Here is a 23,670-nt window from a genome sequence, read left to right as displayed (position 1 = left end):
TCACATGATCCGCGACGAGGCAACGTAATAAATTTCCTAAACTTTTGTTTGTTACCTTAGTTTGGCCGTTTATTTGGGGATGGAAGGCACTAGAAAACATCAATTTTTTTCCCATTTTTTCCCACAAGGTCTTCCAAAAATAGCTTACAAACTTGACATCTCTGTCAGACACAATCGAAACTGGAATACCATGCAGATGAATGATCTCCTGCAAAAATAAGGCAGCAACTTTTGATGCATCATAAGTCTTGCGGCATGGAATAAAATGGGCCATTTTGGAAAAATAGTCAACTACCACCATAATTGAATCATGTTGCTGCAAAGTTTTTGGCAATCCAAGGACAAAGTCCATGTTAAGATGTTGTCATGGCCTGCCTGGAATGGAAAGTGACGTATAAAGCCCCACTGATTGCTTGGTTCCTATGTTTAATTGGAAAATCTGACATTGATCCACCACTGTATGCACGTCCTTCCGTATTTGAGGCCAATAGAATCAATCAGCAACAATAGCAAAGGTCTTATCATGACCGAAATGCCTAGCTAAACCCCCACCATGGAGTTCTGTTATTAGAAATTCCTGAAAAGAGCCACACGGAATGCACAACTGTGATTTGTAGAATCGAAAGCCATCATGTGACACATACTCTTTCCCATATAAGTGCCCCTGAATAGAGATATCATTCCATACGTTACCAAAGTCCTCGTCATTGGCATACTGTGTTTTCAGACTATCAAAATCTACAACATTAGCTGAAAACATATGCAATAAGTGTGCTCTCCTGCTTAAGGCATCAGCTACCTTATTTTCCTTCCCTGACTTATATCTAATAACAAATTCAAACTGCTATAGGTAATCCATCCATCGGGCATGTCGTGCATTAAGTTTACTTTGGGAATTTAAATGTTTCGGGGAGTTATGGTCTGTAAAAAGAATAAATTCTCTATGGATCAAATAAAGGAACCAATGCTTAAGTGTTTGAATTAAAGCATAAAATTCCATATTATATACCGAGTATCGCCAACGAGTTTCATTAAGCTTCTCACTATAAAAAGCAATGGGATGACCCTCCTGATTTAGCACACTCTCGATTCTTACATGCGATGCGTCACAAGCTACTTCGAAATTTTTTGAGAAATCTGGCAACTTGAGCACTGGTGCTTACCCCATCTTTTATTTAATTTCTATGAAGGTTTTGGCGGCTGCAACACTCCATGCAAATTTTTTTTCTTTCAGGCACTCGGTGATTGGGGCCATGATTGCAAATAAATCGTCGATGGAACATGGCCAAACATGAAAGCTTTTGACCTCGGAGAGGTTCTGGGGTATTGGTCATTACTGGACAACCTGTACTTTTACGGGGTCAGCCTCAACACCTTGATTAGAAACTATGAAACCTAGAAATTTGGCACTTTTCCTCATAAATGAGCACTTGTCTTTATTAATATAGAGCTTTTCAATTCTCAAGACCTTCAGAACCTATTCAACATGGCTCAAATGCTCCTACACACTTCGGCTAAAAATTAAGATGTCATCAAAATAAACAACGATAAATTTTCCCAAGAATGGTTTGAGAACTTGCATCATTATGCGCATGAAAATGTTTGGTGCGTTGGTTAATCCGAAGGGCATGACTAGCCACTCAAATATACCATCTTTCATCTTGAAAGTTGTCTTCCATTCGTCACCCCCTCAGATACAGATCTGGTGGTAGCCATTCCGTAGGTCTATTTTAGTAAAAACAAAGGAGCCATATAGTGAATCCAACATATCATCAAGACGAGGAATGGGAAAGTGGTACTTTACAGCTATCTTATTAATTGCTCGACTATTGACACACATCCTCCAGCTACCATCTTTTTTTAGTATCAGTAAAACTGGAACAATGCAAGGGCTGAGATTTTCTCGAATGAATCCTTTGTTTAGTAATTGCTGAATTTGTCGGCTGAGTTCTTCATTCTTTGTTGGGCTTATATGGTAGTGTGGTAAATTGAGCAAGGTTGATCCTGGAATTAGATCAATAGCATGCTACACTTCTTTCATGGGAGGTAGTTGATTTGGAACCTCATCATATATGATATCCTGAAACTCCTCCAACATTGTCAAAAACTCTATTGGAATCTTGTCGTCCTTTTGCTTTACTTCACGATTCACTACTGACAGCACCATATTATCCTCATGTATAGCTCAAGAGAATTGTCGCATCGTCAAAACTGGGACAACCTCCTATTTTGTATCAAATTCTGAAATCTGTAGAGGCTCTAACACAAATTTCTTACCTCTGAAATTAAAAGAGTAAGTATTAGCATACCCATCATAGAGAACTCTTCGGTCATAGAGCCACGGGCATCCCAGTAGCATTTGACAAACAGTTATAAAAATTAAATCACACCAGGTTTTATCCATATATTTTCTTCCTAATGAAAATTTAACCAACTAACGTTGTTTCATTAGGACAGAATTGGCTTCATTAACCCAGCTAATCCGGTAAGGGGTGGGGTGCTTCTCAATCTTCAACCCTAAACTCTCAACGACAATTTCAGAGATCACATTCTTGTTGCTGCCATTATCAATAATGACATTTAAAGCCCGGCCACTATTGTAACACCCCACCTCACTAGCAAGATATTGTCCGCTTTGGGCCTCCTAGTCCACCCATGTCCAAGGCTTTCACCCAGGTCTCCCTTACAGGTTTATTTTTGGCAGCCACGCATGACCCCAAAACCCGTCTTACTAGTTAAGGTGAGCATGCACTTATAAGGCCCTGGCTCTGGACGTTCGCTTTTGATGTGGGATCTTACAATCCCCTCACATTAAGACGAGCCGTCCTCGGCTCTAATATCAAATGTAACACCCCACCTCACTAGCAAGATATTTTCCGTTTTGGACCTCCCAGTCCACCCATGTCCAAGGCTTCCACCCAGGTCCCCCTCGCGGGTTTGTTCTTGGCAGCCACGCATGGCCCCAAAACGCATCTTACTAGTCAAGGTGAGCATGCACTTATAAGGCCCTAGCTCTAGATGCTCGTTTTCGATATGGGATCTTACAAATATGCTCCAAGCGAGTGTGAAAAATATTGGTGCGCAACCATTTAGGAATAGCTTGAAGTTCTTTCCTCATTCTTATCAACACTCAATGGATAACACAATTAGGTAACTTTGATGCACCCAAGTACTCTTCTTCACTATGACCACTTTCATCGATTTCTTCTCCCTTCATATCTTCAACAACGTCCTCTGCTATCAATTCTTTAATGCTAATTTTTTTCTCTCATAGGACACACCACAACATAGTGTCCAAAGCCTTTACACTTATAACATTGTGGTCCTTCATTTGAAGCTTTGGTTTTTCCTTTATAATCTCCATTTATCCCGTCTCTAGTTTGATCCCTCGGTGATGGGGGCCTTTGGGTTGCAGATGCTGGGACATGTTCTGATCTTGACTCCCATGATGTCCTTCTCCTCCCAACCGACGACCCCATTTTTTTTCAATACGGAGTGCCAATTGATACGCCTCCTCCACGTTGATTAAGCGTGCAGTCTACATTTCTTTACACAGCTTGCTGTGTAGTCCAGTGCGGTATCGGGCTAAAGTTTGTTGCTCAGTCTCCATAATCTTACTATGGATAGTCAGTTCGTGGAAGCGATCTATAAATTGGTCAATACTCAATGATCCTTGCCTGAGTTGTAACATCTCTTCGAACATCATCTGCTTATAGTCAATTGACAAATATTTTTCCTTTAGTCACTCTTTCATCTTTTCCCAGTTAGAAAATTCTGGTCTTCATGTTCGGCGTAATTGTTCTTCCACGCTTCCCTACCATGCTCGTGCATGCCCCTTCAATTTCATCCGAACGTAACGAACCTTCCTATCCTCTGAAACAACAAACCAATCGAAGTAATCTTCGATAGCCGTTAACTAGTCTTCAAAAGCATGGGGTTCTAATTTTCCAAAAAAACTGGCACATCAACCTTCATTCTTTTAGTTAGTTCATCAAGGGGCTAATAACCTGCACCATGATCTACATGTCCTTTGTGGTTGTTTCGTCTATGACGTTGAACTCGAGGTTCAAGATCCTCAAACTCCTGGTTTTCTTTTTCTTCTTCTTCTTTATAAGCATCTCCATCATTATCGCCCTACCCCTCTCTAAGAACTGCTATGTGTCCTCGCCGATTGTAGGGCCCATACTCCTCTCAAGCATAATACCCCTCCATAACATCCAGTTGATGAATAAGTTGCTTCATTACTATAGCGATCTGATCAACCTGGTACTGTAGTTGAGGCTGGCATGTGCCTTGGGCATTTGGGTTTTGGTTGGTTGGGTTTGGGTTGTACGGGTTTTGGTTGGTTGCCATGGTGTATGAAGTGTCATTGTGGGTTACAGGCATAGACGTGAAACACCACAACAAATGGAACTGGGTAGCCACACTGAGGCTCCGATACCAAATTGGTGCCAAGGTTTTCTTGGAGCAGCCTCACACTGAATACCAAGAACATGAACTAGCATGTCCCCTGTGGTTGTGACCTTAAAAGGAAGAAGAATGGAAAAACGGGTAAGAGCAGTCTTGAGTGCAAGAAACGAGAGATGGATTCCATTGAGATAAACATGATTAAAAAATATCTATCCAATTCAACACCAAATGGACAGAGATGAAAACCCTTTGCCTGATGATGAGAAAATCTCATATATCAAAGGGAAACCTGGCAAACAAAGGGGAAAAAGTCAAGTTTGCTTTAAGTTCAGAACATAATCAAGAATTAACAAGTTAGAACAAAGTGGAAGTTTCATTAGATGGGTATCTTAGAAGATGGATTTTGTTAATGAGTGTCGCACTTGTGATTGTAATTAATTAATTCTTTTAATTTGAATCAAATTAAATCTTAAATTTAATTAATTTTTTAATAGAACTCATGATTAAATCAAATTGGTTTAAATTTAATCTCTTTTTTAAAAGAAAAGGATAAGTTTAGGGGAAACCCAAAACTAGATTATGACATACTCGATGATAAAAAAAAATATTGATTATTTTGAAATTGACGTATTAATAGTTGAACATGTTGAAAATAAATTTTAATTTGAATTTTGAATTTTGATTTTTGATTTTTTTTAAATGCTGAAAATGAAAAAAAAAACATAACATAAATACTTCAAAAATATATTTTTTGAATTTTTTTAGATTTTTTATGGAAAAATTTTGAAAAAACGTGTCAAATTTTAGACTACAAAAATGAGCATCAAGAAGGCCTTGGAAATGTTTTTGCAAAGGTATCTCAATCTACTAAAAATATTACCGGAAACTATGTAAGGGCAACTGAATCCGTCGAGAGGGTTCAAGCCAGTCTTACCATTGGAATTCTTGATAATTTGGCAACATTAAGAGAGCATTGCCAACCAACTGCCAACCAACTGGGGTGCTCATTCTTGATAATTCATCGAAAGACCTATTTTCTTATAGTCATTAACTAGTGTAACTTGTATATGCTCTTGAATTTCCATTACTTAAAGAAATATTAATTGCCTTGGAATCTCACTTTGCAAAGCTTTAGTAAATTATTTTTGTCTTTTACGAAGTGTTCATATATTCTTCAACTTAATCAATAAATGATGGTATGATTGAATGGATTTCTGAACTTTGAGGAGTCAAACCATTACCTAAAGTCAAAGTAGCCAAATCTACATCTGTATAAGAAACCTAACACAAGGCTTCTGAATAAAGGTCAAGTGATTTTGATAAACCAAAAGGTTTGGTACTTCCCAAGAAGTTTTTCCAGTGATTTTGATTACTCTCCTCATATACTACCATCTTCTAGCCTCCACTCATATTTCTAATGACCTATACATTAGAAGTTTCAGCAACAAAGATTTGCTCCAACAAATCCTTTTCTTTTAATTTATCAGTTGATGAGGTAGCAACAATTCTTTTCATACTATCACACCTTCTGAACCTTTTAAAACATCACATAAATCTCTCATGTCTTATTGATCAACCTTTTGTTTAGTGTTATCTTCCTAGTATATGAATCTAGTAGACTTTCACTCCTTGAAGCATCCAACTCATATAAGATTCTTAATCATCAGCCTTCATATCTAGGAGCCTAAATTTCTCTTACCTCCTTTTATTATAAACCTTGGCAAATTAATGAGTATAGCTTCAATCTTGTCCATTTGATTTTTTATTTTATCGAATGCTACATTCATACACTTAAATCCTTATTGCGTAGCTTGTAAGAAAAGGAACATGTTCTTGTCTTCCTTGGGGGATGACCTGTATTTGGAAGACATTGCCAAATCTCAAATTTTATGTTAGTAAAAAACAATGCTCACACACCCCCTCGCGTGTTTAAACTCAATGTAATGTCACTTCACTCGTGTTTCACTCAATTCTGACTTTTCACAATAATATTCATGTTTTTACGGTAAGAACTCTAGAATCCACAAAGAAGATATAAACAACCTAATAAAGCGTAAATCATATTAATAAAAACCTGACCCAATGATTACTTGAACCAAGGAATCAAGGTTTTTGGATGAAAGACCTAAAATCTTTGATTATAAAGAATCAAAAACTAAAATATAAGAAAAAACACCACAAAAACATTTAATCTTTGATAATTCATGAAGAGTTTAATGAAAAAACTAAAGTATGAGCAATCTCTCACACACAAAATATTATTATGAAATCAAAGTCTCTTATTTAATTAATTTAAAACAAATTAAATAACCCTATTTATAATAGATAAAAACATCTTTAAAAAATCTAAAAAAATAATAAAAGAGTATTAATTCAAATAGAAAAAAGAATCATAAACCAACTAGGAAAATAATATAAATCTCGCATAGTAGCTTTTAGACCTTATCGCAAAGCTTTTACAATGTTTGATCACTATGAAGTTTTAACTCTATAAGGAAAAAGGCCTCTAGAATCTTATGAAAAATTATTAACCCGATCCAACAGTTGAATAGAAAATTATATTTGTTAGTATAAAATTATATATTAGAAAAAATAACTCAAAACCACCTCTAATATCCTTAAATAACAAGGATTGTTGTTTCATAAAAAATCCTTGCAAAATAATGATTCCACATGTAATGATTTACCTGCCTTGTAAGAATCCATAAATCATATGAAAAAAATATTTTTTTTGGCAGATTTCAATCCTGATTTCAAACATGTAATTATTATTCATTTGGATGAGCTAATAGGCCTACCAAATATTGATGAAAAGTTTAAGATGTCTAATTTTCATCTTAACTAGAATCGCAATAAAATCTCACATGTAGTTTCCGATATGACCTAAACAGTATATAAAAGTCTAGTTTAACAGATTTGCAACTTGTTAATCAAAACATCCAAAATCAACCCCATCAATTCCTCTTCTTAATTTCAAACCTTGTAATAGATCTAATTGACACCTCTAATGAATCTTTGATGATATTCAACTATTCATATCATTTTATACTTCTCCACTTGTCATTTTGCATTTTTTTTTTTTAGTTTTAAATACCTATCTGACTCTAATTACCTTGTGTCCTTGGGAAGTTATGTTAGATCCCATGTACTATTTTTGTTAATAGCACTTATCTCCTTCTTCTTCCATTTAGCTTCCTGGGAAGCTTTTTCAAATGTAATAGAATCATCACCTGTAAACAAATAAAGTATGCTAGCATTATGAAGATTACTTCTCTGCGTGACATCGTATATCTCCTACATGCTTTTTGTCTTCCTTGGAACTGAACTTTAGGATCCAGTTGTACTATCAGCCAGGAGGTAAAGAAGGTGCAACCTGGAACTCTTCTTCATTCTTTTGTTCTTATTGCTCTTGTAAAGTCAACTGTTGTGGTTGATCTTCAATATTCTTAACTGAATTATTCAAGTTTAGTCATGATACTACTACCTTTCACAAAACAAGTTCAACAGTCAACACTAAGAGCATTAATTAATAATTATTGAACATATGTAGAGAATTGCTTACCACAATAACGGATCCATTACAATGAGATGCATCAGAAACCTTAAGAACTTATTCTAAGAGCTTAGATCCTGCGACTCAAGATACAGCAAAAAACAAAAACAAAAAAAAACTTTTGGAATTGCACACTGTTTAGGGAGTACACTGGAAAACTGAATCAGGCAATTGCACATGGACAGTTGAGCAACATCACTAATCATGTCTACTTGGATATGATACAACTGCTTCCCTCATTATAAATAATTGAAGATACCTAAGAGTTTTGTCTTCCACTGGGGAAAATAAAACGTCCGTTCTTCTTCATATTATTCAAGAACAGGAGGCTTGCTAGTATTGATCGCAGCTTTTGGTTTAGCACATTCGATGTCCCTATGTTTTGAGATCTTCATGTCAAAACCCTCAAACATTTGCTCTAATTCTGAAATCTCCTCTTCAATATCTTTGCTTATGGCCACTCTGCTCCTAAAGCTACGTATTTTTTCAAGCCCTGCACCTACTTCGATCTTAATCACATCCATTGTAGCGCAAATTCCTCTGTTTTCCTCTTTTGCAACTTTGTATTTTCTCTTTAAAGATCGACAGCTATCAAGGGACTTGAGGAGTTGCTCTGAAAGCGTCCGGTTACGCTCCTGAAGTGCTGCATTTCCTTGAGCTTCTCCTCCGCTATTACTACTTTTCTTCTGCGGGGCACGAGCTTGAAGTTTTGTCATCAATGTCTCATTTTGGGCTTTGAGGTCACTGACCAGCTCCTCCGCTTCATTCAATTCATGAACTTTTCTTGCAATCTCTGCTGCCATAATTTCCTTTTCCTTTCCCAAGCTTGAACACATCATTTCTAGGCTCTTTCGAGCCGCCATGCTTGCAGTTAGCTGCTTCCTTAACCGCTCTTTCTCGTCACCTACAGATTCTTGCGGTTTCTTGTCTGCTGGAGCTTGACTCCGTCTAAGATCCGTGTTGCACCGCCTAAGCTGAGGTGCCTTCTTCTTGCCAGATTGAGATTTTTGGATTCGGAATTTAACATCATCCAGAATGGACACCATTCCAGCGAACCTTCGCATTTTACGGTCATCGCTGTCTTTTGTGCTAGCTTCGTTGTGATCCTGGATTAGTTTTAATAGTAGCTTCACATTTGTTGCAACACCTATACCGGAAGAAGAGAATTTATGTACAAATAGGAAGAACAAGTTACTTCTACCCAACAAAGAAAAATAGTTCGATGCATGCTGCTAATTGCTAATACGAAGCCTCATGTGAAACTCTCTTAAATCATTTTTTTTTCATTAGTTTACCACGCAATATGCCATATTGAACGCAAAAGTTTTAAAGCAGCAGGATATTTCTTAATTATTTCCTTCCAATATCTATGATCTAGTGGCATGTCATGGATCTGGTTAATTCTCTTGATCAGCAGAAGCAAGAAGGAAGAAAAGGAAAAAGAAAACGCAATCACCTTCTAAGCTATAATCTTCTGGCCCTTGATCAGTCGAGCTTGTTGGAAGCGGTAGCAATTCAGGAGATGAAAATGCTCGAACGCGGCTAGCATTTTCCATGGCAAGAGTTTTAACAGAAACACGATTTAGTTAGGTCTAAGATATTAGATACATATATCAATCGTCAAATGGAAGAAAAGGGTGTGTTGGATTTCAATTATTAATTGGTTCTTATTTTATTATGAGAAATCCAAAAAAGGGAGACTGCAATGCATTTGCACTCTCCGCTTTCTTGTTTTTTTTGTCCTCCCTCTCTGTTTCTCTGTGTTTGCTCTTCTTTTGTAACACAAATTTCTTGGCTGTAAAACCATGCGTGATTGTGGGAGATGGGGTTTGACTCTTTCAATCTCTATTTATTGCTTTGACTTTCTTGGCAAATTCTACCTTGCCTCTACCCAATTGACACATGCACTTCATTTCTCAATGTGCATGAGTTTTTTTTTTTTTTTTTCTGAGTCGAACAACATCTCAATTATATAGCTTGTGGTATAGGCTTTTTTGCAGAGGTAAGAGGTAAGAGATAGCCTTAGTAATGAATATTTGGAAAGCAAGCAATAAAAGATAAGCTCATGAGACCCACCTTGAACATGAAAGAGCGACTCAATATAAAGATACAACGGCTACATTGGCCGAGCTGTGACGCGGTTTCAGAGTAAAAAAATTTTCAAACGCTAAAAATAGTTTAAGTATTTCTAATGTGTCTTTTAATAAATATAGATTTTAATCACAAACTTAACACCTATATTAAATAGTATTTTTATTTAATACTGAGACGGAAATCTACCTATATCAATTTAGATTGGCATGCAAATTTATTAGGAAAAATCTTAAATAAAAAACAAACTAAAAAATTAAATCTCCAACTACCTCATAACAAAATTAGTAAAAAACAAAACTGAATTTTTTTAAAAAAAAATTGAAATTAAGTCAATCAATCAATCTTGCTATACAAATCATGCATGCCATTGGATTCAATAATTTTTATATCCTAGAGATTATTTTTTATTTAATGGATTTATATGAAAAAAAACGCATGAGAATTTTTTTGTATGAAATATTATTTTTAAAAGAATAAAAAATCATGATGGATATGTGAGACTGAGATAGCAAAAATAGATTATTGAATAAAAAGGTTAAATTGTATTTTTTTTGTTTTAAGTTAAATAAAAGAAAATAGATCATCGATAATAAATGATGAAATTGTTTTTTTTAACGAGGGGCAAAAAAAGCACTAAACAAAAAAAATAATAGACCAAATGTTCTGGCTTAACCAGTCGAACCTGCAATTCGAGTTATGGACTCAACCAAGTTAAAAATGTTTTTACATAAATCTATAGTTAACCTAAATATACTAAAAAAAAACAACAAGAAAGATCTAAAAAATAACCTAGCAGTGCAGCCCATGGCCTAGTGCCCTAAGCAATAACTTGGGTGTGTGGGCCTTCAAGCATAAATTCTTGTAATTGTGTTTGTATTTTTTTTCTCATTTAAAAGAGTAGACAACAAGTGGTTCATTTTTTTTTTTGAAAAAAAAATAGGCAGACAACCATCCCATAATTCACCCACTACAGTGGTGCCCTGAAAATCAATCATATAGGTTTTTTACCAAAAAAACCTATTTAAACCCAAAAACACTCTACCAACACTCTTGAAACATCAACAAACAAAATGTCTACCAAATAAATAAATAAATAAAGCCAGCTCACAAAATTAACTTGAATCAAATCTCTCATTCTCGACTTAGATATGATTTTTTAAGCAATATTAAAGCTCAAAACAACCACTATAAAATATTTTAACGTAAAAATACTCTACAAACACTCTTAAAACATCAATAAACTAACACATCAACCTAATAAACCAAAAAAAAAAAGCCAACTCACAAAATCAACCTAAATAGAATCTCTTATTCTCGACTTAGATCTTTTTTTTTTAAGCAAAATTAAAGCTCAAAACAACCATTATAAAACTCCCCTCATTGAATGGATTTTGTTGACATCGATTTCAACCATTCTGATGATTAGAATAGTTGTCAACAATGACTTTCTCTCTCTACATTGAATTTCAGCGAGTGTCTCTCTTTCCCCTCACAAAAAATAATAACTGAGAAATGATAAAAATAGAGTTTGGTATCAAAATAAAGTTTCTGATAACTAAAGGGACCGGCCACTTGTTAAGAAAATGGGGGACCAAACAATTTTTTTATGAAATTCAAAGTTGCCACCTATTTTTTTCATATTTTTCACTTTAGTCCTCTGTGTTTCGATGTTACTATCTCTTTAAAAAAGATGTGATTGGCTATTAATTTGGGATAAGAATGACTCAATTGTGGGGGGAAAAACATTTGAGAACCAAACTAAAAATTTAGAAAAAAGTAATTATTCCAATCTACAATGTTTTGTGAGAGAGTAGATAATGCATCTTCAACAATAAAATCATCATACACTTAGTTTTTTTTTTAATTTAATCTCTGTAACAATAAAAAATGAATGAATTAGAGTAATTATTTTTTTATAAATTGAATAAACTTAATTAATTAAATAGTGATTGTTATTAAAATGTATAAGAAGAAATGTTTTTAATCAAATGAGTGAGTTTTTCAACATTTAAAAGAAAAAAAAATATTATGATTAGAAAAAATGACAATTAAAACATATATGAAATAAAAAATAGTAATGTTTTCAAAGAAATTGGGTTTAATAATGAAATAACGATGATTGAATGATAACATAATATAAATGTGTAATAAAATTATTATATTACGTTATAAAATATACTAAAAGGAAACTGTCTATTACCATTAAAATGGAAATTTTATAGTTCTTTTCAATTTTTATATTGTTTTTTATTTTTTAAATTATAAACTTTCAGTCTTTTAATTTTTTATAAAATTCAATTTTAATCCAAATTTTTATTTTTTTAATTTTTTTAGTTTCTAGTATGGGAGAGAAGAGAGAAAGTGTAACACCCCATGCATTCACTTGCATTTTTATTTAATTTCAATGACTAAGTACGTATAGATTCAGGTAAAGTTTTTTTTTATAATATATATAAAGAAAAGCCCCAACAACCTTTCAGAAGTTTTATAAATGTACATAATTTATTATAATAACTCTTATTAAAACTACATCCCCATTCCTGTTTATAAATTTTTCATTTTTTGAAAATACAAATATTTTTTCTATATAATACTAGATAACTCGTTGACTCTAAAAAATAGATGTCTTCAAAGAAAATTACTTGTGACATACACAAAATTACATAATAAATCATATTGAAGATTGGCATCAACTAGTTACTAAGATTTTATAATTATATGATCAAAACCAATTTCATATTTTTTTTTCTTTAAGAATGTTGATCTTAAAGATAAATTTTCAACATTTTACATTTTTTATTATTCCCAGATAAATTTTATTCCCATCATTTTATTCATCACATTATCACCCTTGCATCATGATAATTGTTTCATTCATAATATAGTTTAACTTGTCACTATACAATTTATTCCTTACAATTTTAAAATTGATTGCTCTCATTCAAACACTTTCATATAGTGTTCCTTTTCATGTCGATATTATTTCATAACTATTTTCACTTTATGAATATATTTAATTTATATTAATATTATTATTTCACAACTCATTAAACTTACCTCATAATCTATTTCCTCAACACATATAAATCATATGATTTTTTTCTCTGTCAACCACTTTTAGCACATATTGTAACTCATTATACAATCACGACTTATTCACATTGTTATTTAACTTACAACATATTTAATTCATGTCATCTTTTTTACTTCCCTAGCATTTATTACATCTAAGATATATTGTACTTCAGTCCATATAACACCCTTATCATAATGAGAAATTTCCTCGATTCATTATTCATTCCACTTATCTCATGTCCATTTTTATTATTTATAATTTATCATATAACCTTCCATTATTTTTATACTTACAAGACATGATCAAATCATTTTTCTTTTTCGTTAAATTTTGTTGATAGGGCTAATTTAATACTCAATCCTTAACTTGTCAACACAATCAAACTCATATACATCTTATTCTATTACTTGTTATTGTTGTTGTCAATTGGTCAGCCAAATAATTTATTAATCACTTTATATGACAAACCCAACCATTTGGATATAATTTTGCATAACTGTCTTTTAAAATTATATAATATAAACTCTACCAAAATTATGGTTGAGTTTTTCATATACTTGGACTATACCGAGTTATCGATACTTCATCAAATATCTCAAAACAACACTACAATCATGATTTACTACTCAGCACAATGTGACGAGGTACCTAATAATTTCTTAACATCAAAGACAATTAATTTTATACACAATGATTATTTAATATTATCTCTTTTATATATTTACCACATCAATTATTAAACTATTAATTTATTATTTTAACTTTAACCTTACAAATCAATACAATTAGCATAACTTAAAAACATACTAATGTCATCTCTAGTCCAAACCAACATTTATTCCATTACCAAATTAATTGGTTTCTTTAATTGCACATTAACCAGAATACTAATTTCAATAACTAGGGAACTAGTTTCTCCAATTGCTCATTAATTAGGATAACTAGTTTTTTCAATTACCCATTAACCAGGGCACTAGTCCTATTAACTAGAGTAACTAGTTTCCATATAATATATGTTCATTTGTCAGCTATCCCACACGTCGGTTATATATATGTATATATCAACATTAATTTTTGTGTGGGCGGTCTAACACAAATTACACATGATTTCTATCATTTTAATTGGTAACAGATCATACATTGAATCTCATCAATGTGGTAAATAATAATTCTTGCATAGCAATTTTGCTATTGCGGGTAAAAAAAAATATTTATAAGGTTTTTCTATCATTATAGTAAATCACTTCTCATAATATACTACACATCATCGCCTATCCTAAAAATTTCAAACCAATCACTCAACAATTTATCAATAACCACTTCTCATTATGTTAATTTTGAGATAAGGAAACATAGGAAGTTGTATATAGCCAAAAGCAACAGAGTTAGCTGGGTAAGTGATATAAACATCTTCTAGTTTTCTTGTCTTTAGATGTAAGAAGCCTTGATGAATAACTGAAATTGTTGTAATATGTGGATGATATTTTCTATGTTATTCTTGCATTGACTCTTTCTTTACCTTGTCATATAGAGCAATGGGGATGTATCAGACTGGATAGGTCGCCCAACAGACAATGGTCAGGTAATTATTCATAGTTTTAGGTTTATATTGAGTCTTTCTGTCATTTCTCATAAGTTTTAGGATCGTTTTTTAGAGTAGTTTCTTACGTTCCCTACTCTGGAGAAGTTTGCCTTTACTTTTCATTGAAAATAGCAATGGACTTTGTCCTACCTAGTTTATATCTTTGGTTTCTTTTTTACTGCAGATTGGTATAATTGATCATGATTGTAAATTAACTAGACTCCACTTGTATGATGGGTTGTTTAAGGTGCACTATCTAACTATATTCCATCTTGAACTTTCAACATGGCAGTGTAAGTTTTGCTAGTTTACTTAAGGGGGTCTTATTATCCGTTTTTTTCTCTGCATTGTGATAAAAAAGATTGACAATTAATAATTTTATTGGTTGTCATTCCTTTTGATAATAAAGAACAGCTCAAAGAGGCTTTTAACATGAGGCATGTAATCTACTATCCAATTACTCAACATTAGTTTCATGGATAAATCTGCCAATGACCTATCAAAAGAATTAATGACTCTGCTTATAAAGATTTTGGTTGTGATATTGATGTCCTATGTACTAGATCTGGATTCTATATTTCAAATGCATATACAGGCAGTGCATATTTGTGTTCATGTGCATGTATGCAATAAGCAGCAACCATATCATTCTTAGAAATTGCTATATATATATATATATTGCAATGTACTTATTTTTTTGTTAAGTGCCATTTTAGCTTGAAATTACTTTTTGAATCTCACTGTAAATTCTTTTGCTTACATAATTGATCAAAGTAATCTAGCCCTCCTATTGTTTTCATGTTGAATGCTCAGCATTAGAAAACGAGTAAAAGAGCAACTGATGTTTTTTATGCAACATTTTTTTTTGTCATGGTATGTAAGCAGGAGGCATAGGAAAATGAAAATCACTTTTGGCTTTCTTTTATCTTTTTAAAAAGGTTTGAGTGACTGTTGTGGTTTGAATCTCTTGATGCCCAGAGGCCAACAAATTGATTTGGGCATTTTCCTGTAGTTGAAATCTGTTATGGCAAAAACAGTGGTGTACTAATAGCATCCTTTAGCTGATACCAAGGTTTTGCAACACTAGATTGGGTAGCTTAGTAATATCCTGATCATGGATTGGTCAGCTTGGTGATTCTATATCATTTTTTGCACCCCATTTCCCCCCTAAATCTTGTAATCTGTACTATCTATAAACACACACAAGTTTACATGTACATATGTAGATATATATCTAGGGTGACAATTATAATGAGGGTTATCTGAATTTCAGCAATGGAGAAATATTAGAATGATGGAAGTTAGCTTTGAGACATTGTTGTTTCCAAGAAAAAAAGCTCTCCTCTTTCCTCACGTCTCCATTTATGTGAATTTTATTTTGATGAAATGTCGAATGGATCAGTGAATTTTTATAAATTCTTTCTAATATATATATTTTTAAAGAACAAATCTTTTGAACATTTTTATACATGTGGATAAATTTGAAGTGGTGATTGATCTAGAAAAGTTACTTTCTCTTCTCGTATCAAATGGTTGTTTTAAATTTCCTAGCTATTTAAGGATATTCTGGAGCATGATTGGCATTCTGCATTAGAAAATTAAAGTTTAAAGCATATAGATATATTCCAAATAAGCACCATGTCCCCTCGCTTAAAACAATTCATTTGCAAGTTTCTATAGTACTGCAATATTCAGACAGCATCCCTCACATCTTTTCACTTTTATTCACTACTTTGGCTGATCTTTGAAGTCTTTGGACACTTTAGATTTTAGAATGTAACCTTTTTTATTTAATTATTTACTTCGTTGTGTTTCTTTTTTGTTCTTTTAGGGCATGCACACTTATCACGGGCTTTGGGTTGTGCCTTCTTTTTCACCCTTTTTGGGTATTTTATTATTCATATGAAAATACCTGATAAGAACTTTTACATGGAAATGATCACTTTTTTCATAGTTGTAGCCTGAAACTGGTTATCCAGACCGTCCATTTTCATGTGAATTTTTGTTATTTAACTACACATTTATTGTGGGAAGGAAACTTTAGATGGATTTTTATTCTGTTCTTATCATTGCAGGATAACAAGGATGCTCATCATGTTAAAACATATGAGGTTGCTCTAAAAGATAAAGACTTTATTGAGGGTCGGTGGTCGCAGAACAATCTTAACAATGGTGCTGATTTACTAATACCAGTGCCACCGCTTTTATGTGATGTTTTAATTATTGGAGAAGAAACAATTGTATATTGCAGCGCCAATGTTTTTAGAGCAATCCCAATCAGACCTGTGGTATACTGGTGGAATTGTTCCTGATATTATGCTCTCTTAGTAAATTTCTGGACTTGCAAGTTTGACTTTTTTATGTGTTTATGACCTTTTTTCCTTGATTTGCACTGCCAGTCTATCACCAAAGCATATGGAAGAATTAATGCTGATGGTTCTAGGTATTTACTTGGTGATCATATTGAGCTTCTACACCTTTTAGTTACAACCCATGAGAAAGAAAAATGAGTTTTTTTTCCTATCACACGCTGATGATGAGCTGCATGCTTTCAGATTTTCTTTATTGGAAAAGAAAACGAATCACCTCCCAACATTGTCAGGATTTTCTCAAGCTTGTGCACATTTGTGCTACAGGCCTCAAAATTGAGCTACTGGAGAAACTTCTATTGCATCTACCATAATATCATATCTTGACAATGCTTTTGTCTTCATTGGTTCAAGCTATGGAGATTTATAGGTATGGTGTATTAAAGGAATTCATTTTATTGTTGAACAAAATTGAGAACTTTTTATTTATCTACTGTTGTCCTAATGTTAGAGAACCTGTACAGTTGGGATTTTGCAATTTTGTTTAATGAAGAGGGAGAGAATGCGTTTACTTGGTTCGAAAACATCTATTTAATTGATTGATGTTCTGATGGATGCATTTCATGATACAGGTGACTATATTGTATTTTATGAATTTTTTTTATTAACGTGGAAGTCCGAGCTAATTTGCGCGTATCTCGACTAATCCCACGGGTCCTAAAATTAACGACCATGTAAGTCTTTAGTGGCTCTGAGATTTGTAGGACTTGAACTTGTGATCTCTAAAGAACAAACTATTTTTCAAAAATGACAAGAAAAGGAGGACAAGAATGGGTCTTTCCAAGGATGTTGCTTTGTCTTCATAGTAGTTGAGATTAATTTATAGATTTCATTTGTTGAAAATTCTAGTTTTGTAAATTCAAATGTTTTTCTTTTCATTTGTTTTTGGGATGTGTAAGAAAATTGTCCAAATTGTCCATGAAATGCCTATTTGATTGATTAAATTAATTGTTCCATTACAGATTAATTAAACTAGAATATCTATTTGACTGATTAAATTATTGATTCAACAAATAATCCCTAGATGTTTATTTTATTCTTGTTATGTACTGAAGTCATGGTTGGATACAAGTAATATTTTCTCTTATGGTTCTATTGTGTCCTCTTCAAAAATGTTATGAACATGTACAATTATGTTAAATTAAGTTATGTGATGAAGATTTATCGGCATCCACTTTTTTCTTCTGGGAGATATTACCTGGCAGGCTACATCAAGTTTTGCAAGACTGGTCAATTCAACAACACAAACACAAGAGAGTGAGTATCACAATTTTAAAGTTATTAAACGCTTAAATGATCATTAATTTTAAAGCTTGTAGGATTAATTATGGTGCGCATAAGCTAGTCCGGACATCCACATTAATAATAATAATAATAAAAAAGAAATGAGTGGAATGCTCCATCAGGTTATTTAATAAATGTTGCCACTGCTAATGCCACCCAAGTTTGTTTCTTGCAATTCCTAAGCTATGGTGTTGACATTTGTGATTCCTGGTTTTAGAAAATAAATTTGCATTAGGTTTTGATGGAAATGAGCGTGAAACTGTTCTGTTTGGTTATTAAATGCAATCATTCCCGAGATGCTTCTCAGTCTTATTTCACCTTATTTCTTCTAAAACAAACCCTAATTCCGCTTGATCAAATCTTAGATCAAAAGTAGTTGTGGGTTGCCATAAAATTTTGAGAACTGTATTGTATATATAATCTGCTTAGCCTTGTTACAATTAATATTTTTCCTTGTGGGAGGGGGAGAGGCTATATTGCTCAATTCCACTTATATACATGCCAAAGAAATGATAATGGAGAATTCAGCCTCATCATACAGTAGAGTTCTAAATCATTTTGGTCTCAACATTTCTTTAGATATATAATAGACTATTTAAAAAAAATCCATTTTCATTGCTTGATCTTAATCTCATAACAAAGGAGAAATTGGGAGGAGAGATAATACCAGAAGCAATTCTTTTATGTTCCTTTGAAGGGGTATGCTTATGAATTTTAGTCTTAGTTTTTTATTTTTTGGACCTACTTAAGTTTCTTCATGGCTTCAACTCCATGTTATACGTTGTGTCACATGTGCAGAGGACATAATTCTTGATTCAAAATAAAAGATAAGTTGTTCTTGCAAAGAATATTTCTCATAAAGTTTACTATACCAAACAAGCCAAGAAATTTTTATTATTACTCCTCTACCATTCATTTGATGTTTGTTGGGTTCTAACCCTGTTTTGGTGGGACCAAAATTATGTAACTGACTTATTATTATAAATAGTGAAAATGAAACTCACCAATTCATTATTTGGGTTTCACATTGGTTTGGTTTTTACCTCGTGGAGGAAGGTGGTAATTTTAAATGTTCATAATTTCTCTACTTGGACATCTATTTGTTCCTATTCAGATATCAATTTTTTTTTGAATTAAAGTAGGAGTTCGGGTCAGTTTAAACGTATATTGACTAATTCCACGAGCTAGGCTCTAGTGGCTCTGAGAGAACTTAAACTTATAATCATTAAAAAACAATCACAAAACTTGATCAGGTGAGCTTCTTTCAAGATTATGAGATATCATACTTGTGCCCTTGGAGATGGTCACCTCTTAAACTTCCTATTGAATTTGAGTACTGGTGAATTGAAAGATAGAAAAAAGGTGTTTTTGGGTACCCATTACCCAGCCTTTAACACTTCACACTTTCTCATTGAAGAATGCCACCCATGTATAGGTGTCTTTGGGTACCCACTACCCAACCTTTAACACTCCGCACTTTCTCATCGAAGAATGCCACCCATGTATTTACTGCGTCAGATAGGCCAGCTGTCACGTACAGCAGCAACAAGAAACTACTTTACAGCAATGTAAACTAAGGTTGTCAACTCCGTTTCGTTTCATCTAGAATGACCGAAACATTTCATAACAATTCAAAAAACAGAACAATTTTCATCTCATTTCAAATCTCGGTCCGTTCCGGATTTTTCAGCTAAATTTCGGCCGGAATGTTCCGGTTTCATTTCACATATTCTGTTCCGATCTTGAAAAGCCATTAAATCAAATTGAACCCGGTTCAATTTAATTAATTAAATTAGCCAAGTATAAAAAGCTCTTTTTCATTACTATTTTCAATAACAATGATATTAATTTTTTAAAATTAGATTTATCACTAATATATATGGTTTATATTCATGTTATTTTTTTCATGTTTATACTTTGTAGGAATTTGAGCAAAATAAGGGATGTTTTAGATCTCATTAGCCTTGATAACAATGACCTAGCTTTATATTTAAAATATTTGTATTAAAATATTTTACTTTCATAATATTTTGATATTTTGTTTAAGTTAAAAATCTATTTAATCTTGACTATTTAAAAATATTTTAAATTGTAAAATTATATTTGTTTGACATTGTGTTTGTATTGCATAATTTATAATTAATTTATCTTGAATTTGAATTATGTTTGTTGAATTATATATATATAAACAGTATAACCCCGAAACGGCACGTCGAAACACTCCAAAAACTCAATTAAAAAAATGAAATATCTATCAAAATGGAATTAACAACCTTGATGAAAACTTGAAAGAAGTCGGTCATATGTGTCCTTTTAACTCTGCTGCATTTCGAGACAGGTAATCTTTTATGGTCCAATTTTTATTCTGGCTTGTACCAATAATTCAGGTTATGTTTGTTTTCCACACTTCAACATCATGGCCGTTCAATTTTTATTATGGCTTGTACCATTTTTTATGGTTCTTGTCCCTGGAACCAGCTTCTTATCCACAGTATCGTGTCCTAGTATTTATGTTATTTCTGGTTCTTAGCTTGACACAACTCTTCATTTGTCTTCAGCATGAAAAAGGTGCTATCAAAAAGAGAGCTCGTGATTATAATGCAAATTGGATGTCAGCAGTTGAGATTCTTGATGATGACATTTACCTTGGAACAGAAAATAACTTTAACCTATTTACAGTTCGGAAAAATAGTGAAGGTGCAACTGAGGAGGAACGAGGTCGTCTTGAGGTGTTGGGAGAGTATCACCTTGGAGAATTTGTCAATCGATTCCGACATGGTTCCCTTGTCATGCACTTACCCGATTCTGATGGTGGCCAGATCCTAACTGTTATATTTGGGACTGTTAATGGTGTGATCGAGGTCATTGCTTCACTTCCTCGTGAACAATACCTCTTTTTGGAGAAGCTTCAGTCAAACTTAAGAAAGGTGATAAAGGGAATTGGAGGATTGAGCCATGAGCAATGACGATCATTCAACAACGAGAAGAAAACTATAGATGCCAAAAATTTATTTCTTGGATGGTTATCTAATTGAGACATTCCTTGATCTCAGCCATAGTCTGATGGAAGAGATTGGTAAGGTAATGAATACTGTTGTGGAGGAGCTTTACGAGATAGTGGAAGAGCTGGCAAGGCTACATTGATATCGTTGTCTCGACAAGTTTGCTCACTAGTTTATTTGCAAGAGGGTTTTTTATTTTTTCATTATACGAAATATGTTTTGTCGGTTTAGAGGGATATCGAAGTCAAGAATCATTTTCTTGTAAGGAATCCGGCGGTGTATGCATGATATATTATAAGCATAGGGAAACATTATATAATTACTGTGGATATAAACTCATTCTACTGTGGATTATACTATAGACCAAGGTTATCAATTCTATTCCGTTTCATTTAGAATTGCCAAAATATTTCATACCAATTCAAAAAACAGAATAAAACGGAACAATTTTCATCTCATTTTAAATCTCGGTCCGTTCCGGATTTTTTTGCTAAATTTTAGCCGGAACGTTCCGGTTTCATTCCACATGTTCTGTTCCACTTTTGAAAAGCCATTAAACCTTGTTTAATTTAATTAATTAAACCACCAAAGTATAAAAGGCTCTTTTTCATTACTATTTTCAATAACAATGATATTAATAATAATATTGAAAATTATTATTACTATTTTCATTAACAATGATATTAATTTTTTAAAATTAGATTTATCACTAATATATATGGTTTATATTCATGTTGTTTTTTTCATGTTTATACTTTGTAGGAATTTGAGCAAAACAAGGGATGCTTTAGATTCCATTAGCCTTGATAACATTGACCTAACTTTATATTTAAAATATTTGTGTTAAAACATTTTACTTTCATAATATTTTGATATTTTGTTTAAGTTGAATTATTGTAAGTTAAAGATCTATTTAATCTTGACTATTTAGAAATATTTTAAATTTTGAAATTATATTTGTTTGGCATTGTGTTTGTATTGCATAATTTATAATTTATAATTAATTTATCTTGAATTTGAATTATGTTTGTTGAATTTATATATATATATATATATATATATATATATATATATATATATATATATATAACAGTAAAACCCTGAAACGGCACGCCGAAACACTTTGAAATTAAAAAATTTCATTCCAATTGAAAAAACAAAACACCTACTGAAACGGAATTGACAACCTTGCTATAGACTTGGAGTGTTTATATTGTGAATGATATTGTAGAGCAATGGGGGCATTGTCTTTGCTGATTTTTAGTCAAAAATTTCTACTGAGAGGTCTTGTCTTTTCTGTTTGTTGTGCCAAAAATTATTGGGTTTGTCTTAACAGTTAGACCCAAATTGCTTCCAACAAGTGTTGGGTCTCACTTGGCAGCCTGACCTAACGTCATTGGGTTTGGCTCGTAGCCAGACCTAGATATGTTCAATTTTTTTTTTTGTCTCTTTAGATTTTTTATGTATTTTTTTCATGCAAAAAAGAGAAAATAAATTGATATGATTTTTTTATTATTATACTATACTTTAAAATGTGTGAGGAAAACCCTGTATATTTACTATAGACATAGACTCATTGTACTGTAAACCACACATTAAACATAGAGTATTTGCACTATGGACGACACTGTAGCGCCATAGAGGTGTTGTTTTTTAGTCAAAAAGTGCAGCTGTGATTGTTGCCTTTTTTTTGTGTTAAAAGCTGCTAGATCTGGTTTGGCAGCCATACTCAACGCTATCGAGTTTGGCAGCCGAGCCATACCCAATATCGTTGGGTCTTGCTGCCTAGCAGGATCCACTAGCGTTGCGCCCTGTTGTCCACCACAACTCAATAGCATTGGTCGGGTCTATTTTATTTCAAATTTCAGCCTGCAATTGACTCAGAGTAAACTAGTTGTCTTACCAGGTCAACTCGGAACTCAGGTGACCCGACAAAAACTCAGTAAAGACCTCTTTTTTTTTTCAAATGTGTTTTGTCTCCTACTCAAAGACCCTTCTTTTTCCATAATTTTCAGTTGGTTAGTAACTCATTTTAAAGTTCACTATATAAATACTAAAAGAATATTTTATTTTTTCAATATAGCATTTGAAGCCCTTTGATATATATACTTTATGTTTGTAAAAAAAAAAGGTATGTTTTTTCAATATGGGATAATAAACTTTTTTTGTTTAAATACTTCATCTTAGAAGAATAAGATAGTATCTTTTCAATATTGGATAAAAAAATCTTTTGAAATAATTTTTTAAACTTAATTATTTACAACATGTATAGTATATATCCACATGAATTGTTTTTTAAT

The 23,670-nt window shown here is 32.8% G+C and overlaps 1 protein-coding gene and 1 pseudogene across 1 annotated transcript; one reads left to right on the top strand and one right to left on the bottom strand.

Moving 5' to 3' along the window:
• Nucleotides 1-8,067: 8,067 nt before the first annotated feature.
• On the bottom strand, nt 8,068-9,973 carry LOC133702714 (uncharacterized). Its single transcript, XM_062127043.1, has 2 exons — nt 9,420-9,973; nt 8,068-9,110 (listed from the first exon to the last, which is right to left on the bottom strand). Exons 1-2 carry the CDS (start codon nt 9,517-9,519, stop codon nt 8,275-8,277), a joined length of 936 nt encoding a protein of 311 aa, XP_061983027.1. The 5' UTR covers nt 9,520-9,973; the 3' UTR covers nt 8,068-8,274.
• A 3,774-nt stretch (nt 9,974-13,747) lies between these two features.
• On the top strand, nt 13,748-21,512 carry LOC133702743 (DNA damage-binding protein 1-like; annotated as a pseudogene).
• Nucleotides 21,513-23,670: the final 2,158 nt, after the last annotated feature.

Source organism: Populus nigra, chromosome 9, assembly GCF_951802175.1.
Source record: "Populus nigra chromosome 9, ddPopNigr1.1, whole genome shotgun sequence".
Lineage (NCBI taxonomy): Eukaryota > Viridiplantae > Streptophyta > Magnoliopsida > Malpighiales > Salicaceae > Populus > Populus nigra.
The sequence above is the reverse complement of the archived record's forward strand: the minus strand, read 5'-3'. Positions and strand labels throughout refer to the sequence as shown.